The following is a 14,154-nucleotide window of genomic DNA, read 5'->3' on the forward strand; positions in this document are numbered from 1 at the left end:
AAGTAAAAGTGAGAAGTTTAATCAAATGTTAAAACACACATTTAGCTACATAATGGACCATTAGATGCATATTCAGATGATGTGGGGTTTAGTTACACGGGGAAGGTTCTCATACCAAAATTGGGAAAAAATACAACGTGACACATTTTTGTCTGCAAAGCAATCAAATGCTCTAGATGCAGGCACCAGTGTGCAAAGCAGATTAAAATATGTTCTGTATGCATCTGCGTTTCTATGATAATGACTGAAGCATTTTTATCAACTCTATAGACACCTCTTCAGAGGATCATTTGTTTACTTCCTGAGACATGACTGGAGTCATTTGTCTCCATTACCTGTCTTGTCTAAAATAGGCTGAAATGGTTTGTTCTGTCTGCAATCAGACTAGGTACAACGCCCATGGTTCTCACAGTTGTCCAAAAAACGTCCATTGACACCTCGCACAAGGAGGATGAGACACAAAAGGTCATTACTAAAGAGGCTGGCTGTTCAATTAGGTCTGTGTCCAAGCCCATTAATAGAGAGGAGAAGGGAAGGACAAGATGTGGTAGAAGAAAGTGTACAAGCAGTAGGAATAACCGCACCCTGGTGAGGATTGTGAAACAAAACCCAGTCATAAATGTGGAGGAGATTCACAAAGAGTGGACTGCAGCTGGAGTCTGCTTCAAGAACCACCACACACAGATGTATGCAAGACAGGTTGCAGCTGTCACATTCCTTGTGTCATGCTACTCTTGATCAAGAGAGTGTCAGAAGTGTCTTGTCTGGGCTAAAGACAAAAATGACTGGACTGTTGCTGAGTGGTCCGGTTATGTTCTCTGATGAAAGTAAATTTTGCATTTTCTTTGGAAATCAAGGCCCCCAGAGTCTGGAGGAAGAGAGGAGAGGAACAGAATCGTTGCTTCAGGGAACACATTAATATCTCATGGGAACGCATAATTCACTCTTGGCCAAAAGTAAAAAAAAATTTTCCTCAATGGCACCGGACATGCACCGTAAAAATGACCCTTTACGTGGCTAATGAAATGCAGCTCAGACCCCCACCACCCTCCATGGCCAGAATATTGCACCTACAACTTCAGAGTGCTGGTCCAGTCCCTGTAAAAGGGTAGCTGAAATGCCTGGTGCTGGAGATTGCTTCCAGCACATTTCCTGCATGTTTTCGATAGTGACCACAGCTGGTTTCTTTAATTTAGTGATCAACCTCTACTGAGACATTTCAATAGTTAGATTAAAGTGTTGAAAAGACAGACGCACAGCAAGGGGGTAGGTTTCTCTTTGGGTTCCCTATTATACACTAGGGGGTGCTAAAAGCAAGCCAATACTGCCTTGTATCCCTTTAAATAGAAGCTACCGACTTGTAGTTTTTATGCCTTTTATTCACTACTAAGAGTAACAGCTATGGGTTTAGGTGAGTTTTCCCAGACTCCCCTGGAAAGAACAGCCTGTGACTAACCAGACCATGACGATGTGGAAAAAATGATACAATAGAAAGAAGATGAATTTAGATTTTTGGTGAATACCTGATTCAGTTTACAAGTAATTCATGCCTCTTGCTTCTAAAGAGAAACTTCTGGACAATTAGCCTTTGCAGACGGTAATCCACTATTTTCATCTGCCGGCATGTTGAGAACACCTCTGTGTTCCAGCCACATCCATTTAGCTGCACTGCCACCAGTATGATCATCATGCACATTACTGCTTTATTCCCCATCACCATATTCTGACAATAAAGAGTTTTGCATGCTAAATAGTTGACATTTAATAAAGGCCTCTTTAATTATCCCTGTGATGGTGGAGGACTGGAAGACCTTTTGAAATGAAGTGATGATTTTAAATAACTCCAGGGGATATATGACACACTGTGTGACCGTCTTACTCTCCTTTCATTTGGCATTCCATAAATGACTGCCTTGAAAGACATTAGATGATCAGGCTATTAGGAGAGAAAAGTTTATGACATTTAAGACACACTAGGGAAACACTGCTGTTCCTTTAGGCCAGGTAAAAAAAAAACCCATCAAAGCCAGCTTTTATGTAGATTAAAGGAATAAAAAAAATACTGAATGAAATATTTTTACTTAAAGTGGTCTGCATTTGTCATTGATGAAATAATAATACTGTAACCTTGAATTTAACCTTCATCAACACATTGTGATGGTTGAACTTTTGTTAAGACTTTATATATGACCCCTACAGAACTAATCAATAAATCAATCAAATGAGGACATAGTATCATAAGTACTGTAGGACAGTAAATACGATTTGAAGGACAAAATATGTCCCCGTCCTCTTGGGAGTTTGGTATTTTGACATGAAGCCACACATTTACAGGTTATGTGAGTATTATCGTTTTTTTCTAGTGATCGTTTGAAAATTGTTCCAGACAGTCATAGTGGACACATTTTCAAACCTTTTAGTACATCAATGCCAGATTTCAACTTAAAAGCATTTTAATTTAGAAGTGTAAGGCAGTTTGATGTCTTCATCCATAGTTGGCCTGGAGTGACAAAGTGCTGCTGCCAGCTGGCACATTCATCCTGTTCTGAGGCTTGTTCTCCCTAAACTCCTGCTTCTCAATCATTGCATAAACACTTTAGATATGAGACAGTGGTGCTGTGATGGCAGAGAAAACAGTTTTCTGTCTGATGTCTGTGTGAAATCTCTAGTGTTTGGTACTGTTACAAAGAACGTGGAAAAAAATCAGTTTCTCTACAATTAAACAAGGATACATCTTCATTCAGTTACACATGAGGGCGTATTGTTTAATTCTTAAAGGATGTGTCCCTATGACTAATAAAAATGCAAGTTGTCAACAAAGACTTGGTTTGGTCACAATGTTTTGGTCAAACTATGAATCTTTTTTTATGCGGAAACAATCTGGGGTTTTAAAGGGATAACGATCTGTTATTTCACAAATGGAAATGGCAAAAAAATCACTGAGTGTAAATTCAAGACATCTTTGTTTGAATAAATGTGTCATTCTAAATTTATTTAAAGATATCAGAAGCCCAGGACCACCTAATCTGATCAGAACTAATCTCCATCTCTACAACAGACAGACAGATAGCTCCTAACTTCTACCTGTGAACTCCAGGCGGGGTCTGTGGGATGATGAAACTCTTCTCCAGATCACGGAGCACATCGTTTAGCATCCGCAGGTGGGCAGGCTCACGCTCTTTTGGGTCATTTGCAGACCGCATGGTTTCTGACTGGAAGAAGGCTGCATGGTCTCTGAGAGCTGAGGCTGAAGACAGGAGGGCTGCAGATGCTGCATTCTGGTCTGGACAAATTCAGAGAAAAAAAATACAAACTAACATTTCAGTTTAACTTGGGAATGAAAAAAAAAATCCATAAACGGTTTATTAAAAAGCATATCCGTGCCATACTACGATTTAAAAAAATTAGTAGAATGAGTCCAGATTTAATTAGAAATGTCAAACGAAGCCAAAATACTATTTTGGGATGAATGTGGAAGAAATTGAGGCTGATTTAGCTCCGGAGGCTGACTGCTGTACATTTTTATTATCCAGAGCTCAAGGTGAGGTTTTACTGAGTAAACTATAGTAAGGTCTGACATGGACAGAGCTGGGGTTCAAACCTGCAACCCCTGAGCAACCATTGCCTGTCATGTTTATGTAAGCTGATGCTCATTACGGTTTTAAGAGATGTAAAAAAATTCAGATTTATTAATAATAGTGATGATGAGCTTAATGGTGAAAACCAAAACCTTGTACCAGATTATATTTATGTTAGTGCAGACTGATGTTACAGGACTGGTGCTCTATGAGACGAACACATTTAATAAATAAAAAGATCCATGGTTATTATTCTCTAATGGTTACTTTACCCTTATTTCATTTCTGGCTTGTCTTCTATGGCTTCTATGGAAAAAAGCAGCTGAAAACTCACTTGTTCAAGCTGGCTTTTGGATGACCTTCTTCACCACTCTCTCTTTAGTCTGCTCTCCCCACCTATTCCACCTTCCTCAGCATCCACTGATTTCCCTCTTTCCTATTCACACTCTCTTTTTCTTTACATTTTTAACCACAATTGTCAATTTTGTGCTCATTTTAAATATATTTTGAACCATTTTCTAAATTCTTTTTTATATTTTAACATTTTTTGTTTTTGAGAAGCGCCTCGAGATTTTTATCTTGAGATAGAGCTCCGGGCGTCACGTGACTCTCAGAGAGTAGACACCATGTTGGCAGGCAACAAAGGTAAACAAAATGAACGGGATCGGCTTGGATCTTACTCCGTCAGAGTTTACTTCACACTTAAAAACCGAATAAATCATTTTTATATAGTCAGAAATTAAATAGATTAAACATCTCCGACCCTTACCGTGCCCCTGGGATACTTTTAAAAAAACGCCAGAAGCTGTCGGAGCGGACCTGGCCAGGGAACGCCTTGGGATTTCCCCGGAGGAGCTGGCCCAAGTGGCTGGGCAAAGGGAAGTCTGGGCCTCTTGACTTAGGCTACTGCTCCCGCGACCCGACTCCGGATAAGCGGATTAAAATAGATGGATGGATGGACAAATAACAGATTTACATGTAAGTAGTTTAAACGGAGTGCTGTGCTGTTTGAATGTATAAACTGAACGCCAAGAGAAATCACGTCTGATTTTTTTTCCGTGAATAAAATAAATATGTCAGGCAGGAGCGTCTCAGGATCTGTCTGAGAGTTGTCTCGGTGAGACAGATAATAGCAATCCAAAGTGCTTTTTATGTGTGATCTGACAATTAATCAACCGTTGCTTAAAAATTAAATACAGCTTAGCCGGTTAATTGCTGTGATCATAAAACACGTAAACGGCAGCACGCAGAAATCACGAGGCAACGTTGTACGTGATGTTTACTTGTTGCTATGAGTAATAAGACAGAAAAAGCCACACCAGAACAAGTTTAGGAAGCCCATTAAGAATCGTAATAAATTCATTTAAAATAAATACCATACACAGTTGAGGAAACGTTGGTTTAAGTACCTGATATGAAGCGGTCGCTGCATAAGCGAAAACCTTTACTCTCGGGTTCCCACAGTTTCATTTTAGCCCGGTCACTAGCGCGTTTTATTACAATGATCCAACATTTGCGGCGCTCCGGATCTTGGGGAATCCTGTAGATGTCTCATTCCTTATGTCGTCCGCGTCTGTTCTGCATCCTGGGGCACAACAGGAATCTACCATATTTCTCGTTTGATTGAGTTTTCTGACAATAACAAATAGCCCAGCTGCCGGCTTCTACCTGCCTAATGGAGCCGTTTCAATTTGAACTGTTGCATGCCGGGAGAAGTGACGTCAACTCCCGGAGCTCTATAGAAAAGATAGTTTCTTCTTCTTCTTTCTTCAGGGCAAATACCGGTATGGGCCTCTCTGTTGGAGCTGCTGCCCCTGTGACCCGCACTCACATAAGTGGGTGAAAGCAGACGAATGGATACAGAACAAATTAAATTAGATTTGAGTCCTTCATGAACAGAATTTGGAAAACCTTGAACTGTTTTACAGTTATTTTATAGTGCCAGCCACCTTGTATTTCTACCTGGAGCCATGAGTCAAAGGTGAGTTACAACTGATCATGGAAGAACTAAGAATCATTCACAATACACACACACACACACACACACACACACACACACACACACACACACACACACACACACACACACACACACACACACACACACAAAATTAGTCCTCATTAGCTTGTCAACACAAAGCTTGTTTCACAGAACATTTGGCTTTGCAAATGAGTTTCCTCTCACTTAGAGTTAACTACTGAACGCACTTCTAATGGAGTAAGACGGCCTAAGTCCTTATCTGAATCCACCTGTAAGAAACCAAATGATCGAGTTTAGATTTCCTGTTGATAGTCACTTATTCATTTTTACAATTATAATAGTTTTGCATGTTTTTTTGTTTGTTTAATTTACCTCTTTTGAAAGGTTTAAGGCAACAAAACCCTTGTATAAAGTTTGTTGTATTACAAAGTTTTTTTTGTCAGGAATACATTTTTAAACAGTGCCAAAAAATTTGTAGGGATTTTATTTTATCTTTTAAATTCCACTGGATTTCTTCCACCCCTCCCGGGAGCTACAAGTTTAAGCATCATGAGGGTAAATGCAGTGGCATTTTCACCATAGCTGATATAAAAGGACTTGGATCAAAGCAGTTTTACAAGAGTGTGATTAAGACCACCACAATAATTTGCATTGATACAGGAGATTAGTGACTCTTGTTTTATGACAGGGCCAAGGCAAATAAAATGTCTAAAGGTAAAAACAGCAAGACTTCTTTCTTAAAGTCGATATTATTATAGATGAATGAAATAATTAATAAAAACGTGAATCTATATTTTTAGACATGCTGGCTGGTGAAAGTAGGTATTTTTAAATATTAGAATGTCCCAAAAGTTTGGGAACATCAGAGTAAAAGTAGGAGGACAGGACCCTAAATGGACAGCCAGGGCTGTTCTCTTCTACAAAATGTCTCACTTTGCAGCCAGCTGGGACTCATGAAATATAATTTGATTGTTACAATCCATCATATCCGTCAGGGGAAGACGCATGAGTGTGTTTGCATTTGGGTGTTCAGTTGGAACTTCATGGACAGGAACTGAGAGAAGAGGAAGACGATTTACTGGACTAGTCTCTACACGTTCTGTTGGACCCTACTGCTGCTTGCACATTGTTTATAATTCTCAACCAGCTTTATCGTGCAAAATCTACACTAAAAGGAGAAATGCTATTTTCTTCACTCGTTTGTGGTTTCTTGCAGACCAGGGGTCTCCAAACCTTTGGAGACTGTGAGCTACTTTTACACAATGAAAGCACAGAGGAGTTAGTGCCATACGATTTATTACATTTTTTGGAAAAAGCTAAAAAAACAAGTGTTGAGTATTTTGCTCTGCAGGTCAGTCTAGCCACGCTCAACTAGAACCTCAGCAGGTCCACCATTGGCCTGAGCACTTTTGTGTTTTGTCCCTGTGTATAAAACCCTGTCTGCGTCTCTATGTTGTGTTGGTCCATTGTTCATGTCAGCGTGGTTTTGTTCCCCCTTCTTTGTGGTTTTTCCAGGTCTCAAGGTTTCTAGGATTTTTTGGCTTTTGCTCCTGCTTGGATTTTATTTACCTTTTTTCATCCTAATAAAAGAATGTTTTCTTTCACATCCGCTCCTGCCTCTTGTCGTTCTGGGTGTCTGCATATCGGGTCCTACTCCTCCAACCCATCTCGTGACAGGGAGTCTCTAACCTGCAATTTGCTCTTTAAAACTTGCATTTGAGACTCAAGAGCAGATGGAGGTACCAAAGTCCTTTATTTAGAAAAAGGGTGTATTTGTCTTCTCCAATAGCGTATGGTGGACTGCCCCGCTGACTGATATCCATAGTGGTGAGCACTGTCGTGTTTTTCGTTGTCCACTAGCATGTGGAGACAGTTTGAAGTGTTTTACAGGTTTTCAGGTGATAAAATAAACAGAAGGCAATGGTCAACATCCATGAAAAGAGTTTGAGTGGATTATCCACCCAAAACGTGGAAGCCAAAGTCTCATGACAGAATATAAAGTCAAGTATCTGCCCCACACGTCCAGATGCTAACGGGTTAAAGCCATCTAATGATTGTATGCCTTTGTAACTGGGTAAAATTTGTTTCTTTGTATACAATTACACATGTTCTGTAATTGGAGCGGACAGCCTTTAATGTCATTTTCTTTGTGTTTATGGAGCTCCTCAGGTATGTCAAATGCATGAAAGTTATTTAAACTGTCTCTCCTGAGATCTGCCCATTTCTTCTTGTGTTGTGGGAGTGGACTTGGAGCGGGCAGCCTCTGTCATTAGGCATCAAAATCCCTCAACATTAACCCACCCAACACGGAAGGGATCCGGTTACACCTTCACTAATTGTCCAGGCATGTTAATCTAATAACTAGATATCCTCGAACAGGCCAGTTCTGAGAACTGTTAGCCCACAGCTGGTTAGATATTTCGAACAGATCTGTAAGCCTTACCCTAAACATGGTTAGATTTGAGATATAACTTTTTTAAATCATCCGCACAAAGATGTGTTAGATGATCTAAAGTAGTAACATCTAAAGCAGGGGCGTCAAATATGCGGCCCGCGGGCCGGATCCGGCCCGCAGGCGGGTTCAATCCGGCCCGTGAGATGGTTGTGTAAACTTTATTTTCATACTTCACAATGTAGAGTGAAAATAAACTTATCTTTGTGAGCAAGTTTCCTCTGTAATAAATAAAACAAAGCTGCGCCCAAGGCTCACACAAGAACTATAGTCACATCCTGAAGATGGCCGCCACTCAGGATGTGACTTCTGATATTGATGTGCTGGCGAAAGCTAAAAGATGTAAAGTAAAATGAGTCAAATATATTTTAAGTGTTGCATGAAACTGATCTTGCCATGTGATCTGTAAGCTCTTTGAATCACTAAGGAATGTTTTTTTTATTTGTTGATTTTTTTTTCAAGTACACTTTAGGTGTTGTACTTGTACTATTTTGGATACACTGTCCTCAGGCTCCAGCCTGATTGTATTAAAACAAAGAAAACAATCTGAAGTTTTTTTTTAATTTACCGGTCTGACCCACATGGGACTAGATTTTCCTCAATGTGGCCCCTGAGCTAAAATGACTTCGACACCCCTGATCTAAAGGTTTTATTTTGTTAGCTTAAATGGTGAAGGCAAAGCTCTGGATAGTGGCTGCAGAAGCGTTTTACCCCCGTGCTGTGTGTACGTACGCTATTACCCAAATGAAAACAATACCATTCATAGGGTCTGTCATGTTATGTCTGTGCTACTTGTTGTGTTTGCCTTTCTCCAAACATCTCATGTCAGCATGGTGGTGGAGAGCTAATGGTTTGGGCTTGTTTTGCAGGTGCAAGACCTGGACACCTTGCAGTCACTGAATCCACCATGAAGTCCTCTGTATACTAAGATAATCTAGAGCCAAATACAGCAGCAAATCTATAACAGAAGGGCTAAAAGAAGGATCAATGAACCAGTCAAAGCCCAGATCCAAACCCGATTCAAATGCTCTGGTGTGATCTTGAGAGAGCCAAACAGAAACAAATGTCAGACATCCTCAATAAATTGAAGCATGAAGCAACTGAACATTTCAAATACCAGATCCTTTTCATTACGCACTGATACATAAAACCCAGGAAATGAAAGAGGTTGGACTTTCTTTATCATTTTACTGTAAATAAATGTCAAACTAATGTTTCAGCTCCAGAGACTGCTTTCAAAAAAATCAACACTTTCAGTCGCCTTTAGGTCTTCATGAGAGCTATTCCAGTGAAGTGGGCCATAGTATTAAAATAAATGCCTCACTTGTGTTCTTTTTCTTCCTTTGGGTCATCATTAAAAGGCCTGTGGCTTCTGGGGGGTCATGAGGTAGAAGGAAATCTGATACATGGGCAGGACCAAGACAAGTTTATGGGTTTATAAAGCAATCAAATAACCCTGAAATCAATTCTGATGCAGACAGCTATGCAGTGCAGAGACATTACAACGAAAGTACTATCGGATATTTTTCCTATAATCCTGGAGAAGTTTGAGTGGGTTTCTCTTCAGAGTCCAGAAAGCAGAGTCTTACAGTGTTAAGTCCTACAGGTGATAAAGGTGTGCAACAGTTGTCCCTGAATTATATCTAGGGAATCAAAAGCTTAGGCAGTGGCTCAAATGGTGCTAATAAACCAAACACGTCCAGTTTTTGTTCATCTCTGCTCACGGAGCAATAATCAAATAATGACTAGAAAACTGCCAGGATATTTAATATTTAAATAAAATAGATAATAAAATAGATGTAGTCTGTTGGGGTGCAGGCAGCTCTGATCGAGATAGGAAGAAACTGAACAAGTAGTTAAAAAAGCTAGCTTGATTCTGAGCTGCCCACTGAATTCAGTTGAGGAGACATGTGAAAGGAGGGAAGGCGACCTCCATCTTGGAACAAACCCCTCCCACCCACTGCATTCCACTGTGGAGACCATGGACAGCTCCTTCAGAGGCAGACTGAGACATCCCAGATGTAAACAGAACACTACCGTAGGTCATTCATCCCCTCTGCAGTAAGAGTGTATAACTCATCAGTTTAAGCCGTACTAGTATCATCCTGGTACACAATAACATCAATGCAATACTCAGTATGTGTTCAATACGTGTGCAATACCAGATATACATTAGTATGTCTATGTTCTTTATGCTACATAGTTCATTGTTGCAGTGGTTGAACGTTACAATAATAGCTTACTGTCTTTGTGTGTTTATGTCATGATGTGAGGGCGGAGATGGCGGACCAAGTGTGGTGGAGGGTTCAGGAGGCAGGAAAGCAGGCACGGATGAAAAAATAAAAATGGTTTAATGGTGGAACGGTAGAGACGGGACAAAACACGCATGAACAAAACAATGATCCGACGAAGACAGCAACAAGGAGGGAGGTATAAATACACAGGGAAATCAGGAACACATGGGCAGAGTAACGAGGGACAGGTGAGAACAATGAGGTTAATCAAGGCAGGAGAGACACAGTCAGGGGGGCCGGGGCAGATCATGACAGTTTACCTGTAATTTTTTTTATTTTTTTCCTTTTGTCTAAATGTTTGTGCTGCTGTAGCAAGTGAATTTCCCCACTAGGATTAATAAAGTATTCTATTCTATTCTATTCTACAATTAAAATGTATTATATTTAAGTTGTTTTTACATAGTGCATAACTGAATCAGAATCTGGTCACATTTACATTGATTGATTGATTGATTGATTGTTTTACTGAATTCAAAAGGATTGATTTTCAGCTTTATGACCATAGAGTTTTGGTAAATGCACTAAATCAAAACCACACAGAGCTTAAGAATTCCTCATGATTGTTGCATTTATTTAGTTAACAGAATTTATTAACAACGTTTTGGTGTCACTCCTGACTGCCGTTTAACGTTTTAATTGGATTTGCACATTCCTCTCACATCACACATTTAACTAGACGTGTGACCAGTTTGTTCACGCTCTAAATGAAATACATTTAAAATGTGATGCAAGCAGCATTTCTACAGAACTCTAAAAGTGTCATTTTGAAGACGCATCAGCTGGCTCAGAGTGAACTGATGACTCAGACATTTATTCCCTCATTCCTTATGTTTTAATCTCAGCAAAAGGGACACATTTTCTCAGCAGAACAAAAGTGGCAGCATGACCTCGGGCTATGAGGTTTGTTTAGATGACATTTTTAGCTTTCTCTCGCACTGAGACTTTTCTGTGAACTCTGTATTGTAGTGTCAGAATTGTGTTTTTATGAACACATCACACTGTTGAATGTCTTTTATACCTATTTGAAATAAAATACATCTTTCTTTTTTACTTTTAATTTCATATTTGATTGGTAATGCTTATGTGAGGTATTATTATTTGACAATAGCTAAAATGTTCTTTAGTTAGAAAAATGTCTTTATTTTGTCTGTCTGTGTCAAAGAAGGCCATGATTTTACATCTTAGTTACACAGGAACTCCTTTAGGGTTAAACCTGATTCATAATATGTTCTTCCCTCTTTGTCAGTGACCACTAAGGCCCAGTTCAAGATAATTAAGATGATTTTTGAACTGATCATCCCTTTAAAAAATCTTAAGAATGTGCCAGATAACCATAATGGCTCTAAAGATAGTTTGATCAGATATTTTTCCCATGTGTGGTGTGTTAAGATTGCTCCGGTCCAATGTTAAAATCAAAATTAGTGGATGTCCAACCTGTAGTGATGTGCAGCCAATCAGAAAACGAGGTGACAGAAGCGCGTTCCACTTAGCAAGAGGATTCCAAATTCTGCTCCTTGTCTGCCATCATGGTTTCTTCCTAATTTACATTTGATCGTAAGATGTTTTGCTAAATGACCAGTCTAACCTGTCCATTGTGCTATTCTAGTCCACAAGTGAAATTGATTTGTGTGTGGTGTCTAGTTTTTGTGGCCTCACACAACAAACTGTAGGACTGAAATTGTTCTGCAACTTTTAATCTGCCCTGCGAACTGGGCCGAAGGTCAAGACCACAGCTGAATTACCCTTGTTTGCTAAACCTAACACTATTTTTCAGAATAAATATGCAATAAAAGGTCACTTTCTGGCTTAATGGTCACTCTTTTAAACATGACAACAGATTAAGTGAAAGCAAGGTAGAATAAGTTATTTGTTCTCTGTAGAAAGATTATTTCATGGTAATTTTAATAGAATGACAATCGACTAGCTAGCATTTCTTGAAACACTGTGGTTTATTGCCACACTAATAGACGGCCAATTTCTGTCAGAGAGAACTATTTCAAAGACAGTTTTGGGGAAAAGGAGAGCAAAAGTGGAACAGTATTTTAAAAAGCTGAGCTAAAGGTATTTTGGTGGTTTCAATTAGCTCCAGTTGTTTGATCTGTGTAGCCTTTATGTCCGCTAGTCATGAATACTGCTGTGGTCCATGCTGCCTGTGACAAATCCATTATATCTCACTTGTCCTGTGCCACAGGGGAGTGGAGAATCTGCCCACACACAGGAACTTCACATCCACAAAATGACACTAGCCTACAGTTGTATGTGCACAGAACACAATACAAAGTGACCCCCACCCCCCTGGTCGGTGTGCCCAAACTTTCAACAGTGTTGTATGTAAACAATGGACTTAATGCCCTGAATAAAAAACACTGGCCAAACACTGTCTGTCAAAGAAATATGGGATGCTTTTGTAAAAAATTACACAGAATGTGTGGTGCCCTCTGGAGTCTGTAGTGGTGGTGGGCGAGAAGAGGATGTTAGCTAAGCTGACGTCCATCATGAACAACCCACGTCACCCTCAGCACGACTCGGTGGGTGCGCTGAGCAGCTCCTTCAGTCAGAGACTGATACCCCCTCGCTGCAGGAAGGAGAGCTTCCGTAGATCATTCATTCCATCAGCAGTTAGGATTTACAACACATTATGATGTCATGAGTTACCCAGCCACTTTAGCTCTACGGTCAGTACTCCATGCATAATACACCTGATACATGTGCATTTGTACATGTGTGCTTACATGTTTATGCCTGTAATTAAGGATATCTACCACTTGGACAGTAAAAAGTAGTTGAAGAACAGCTGATACTTTTTATATAGTATTACAATAACAATGTTTCACAACCCCCGATCCACAATGCTACTAGGTATTGGTCTACATAGGAACTAGTGCTGTTTACAGTGTCTTGTCTTTCTTATTTTTGATTTCTTGGTCACTTTTGTACTCTGTTGCTGTCTGTCTGATCCCACAAATGTCCCCACTGTGGGATCAATAAAGTCTTATCTTTTTTGTCATGTCTTGTTATAGCATTTGGCTGCAAAATTTAACAGGGGTATTTCTGATTAGAGTATTTTGTGGGGTCTGCAGTAAAACCCATCTCTCCAATAGTATACATGTTATAACTAGAGATTATAATCCGTGCTTGCATTGAAGGAAAACACATGGCAATGGAGGACATGGTAGCAATGTAGAACATTCTGGTAATCTGTGGCTTTTTGTTAGACTCCAAAACCAAGAGACCTGGAAAAGGGCAGGAGATTGTGGGTGACTCCACCACCTAGACAATCAGTGAAGACAATCTTTTGGTGTTGTGTTTTCGGCTCGGTACACTTGGGACCACAGCAAAGTTTGTCAAGGTTTGCTGAGCTGAGTAGTCACAAGATACAGTATTGGCAGGCAGAGAGTATTCTTTCTTTGTTTCTTTGTTTCTTTCTTTGTTTTTTTGTTTCTTTCTTTCTTTCTTTGTTTCTTTGTTTCTTTCTTTCTTTCTAGCTGATGTAATAAAATTCATAAAAAGTTATGAATGCACTTTAGTCTATAAGGCACAGTTTGTTAGCATCAAGAAAGCAGCTGGCCCCCAACTGGGAAACTGTTCTACAGACAGATGCATGGCAAATACACACACACACACACACACACACACACACACACACACACACACACACACACACACACACACACACACACACACACACACACACACACACACACACACACACGAGTCCTGTAGTCTGTTGGCCAGCTTTTTTCCCACATCATCTGGTTTAATGTTGGAATATAATTTTTGTTTTGGCTGGATCCTTAATTTGAGCTAAATTTAAACCTGATTTTGAGCTCTAATGAAGCTGAATCCACA

General features: G+C 39.8%; 1 protein-coding gene across 5 annotated transcripts in view; it reads right to left on the minus strand.

Moving 5' to 3' along the window:
* Positions 1-14,154, minus strand: part of LOC107387348 (inactive N-acetylated-alpha-linked acidic dipeptidase-like protein 2) — a 661,429-nt gene that overhangs the window by 20,478 nt on the left and 626,797 nt on the right. For 4 of the 5 annotated variants that reach the window (XM_054749605.2, XM_054749607.2, XM_054749608.2 and 1 more), the window contains one exon: positions 3,085-3,283. The exons of the other annotated variant lie outside the window; for it this stretch is intronic. In XM_054749605.2, coding sequence (XP_054605580.1) covers positions 3,085-3,283 — 199 coding nt within the window. The remainder of the gene's footprint in view (positions 1-3,084; positions 3,284-14,154) is intronic. 5 annotated transcript variants of the gene reach the window in all.

Source organism: Nothobranchius furzeri, chromosome 16, assembly GCF_043380555.1.
Source record: "Nothobranchius furzeri strain GRZ-AD chromosome 16, NfurGRZ-RIMD1, whole genome shotgun sequence".
Lineage (NCBI taxonomy): Eukaryota > Metazoa > Chordata > Actinopteri > Cyprinodontiformes > Nothobranchiidae > Nothobranchius > Nothobranchius furzeri.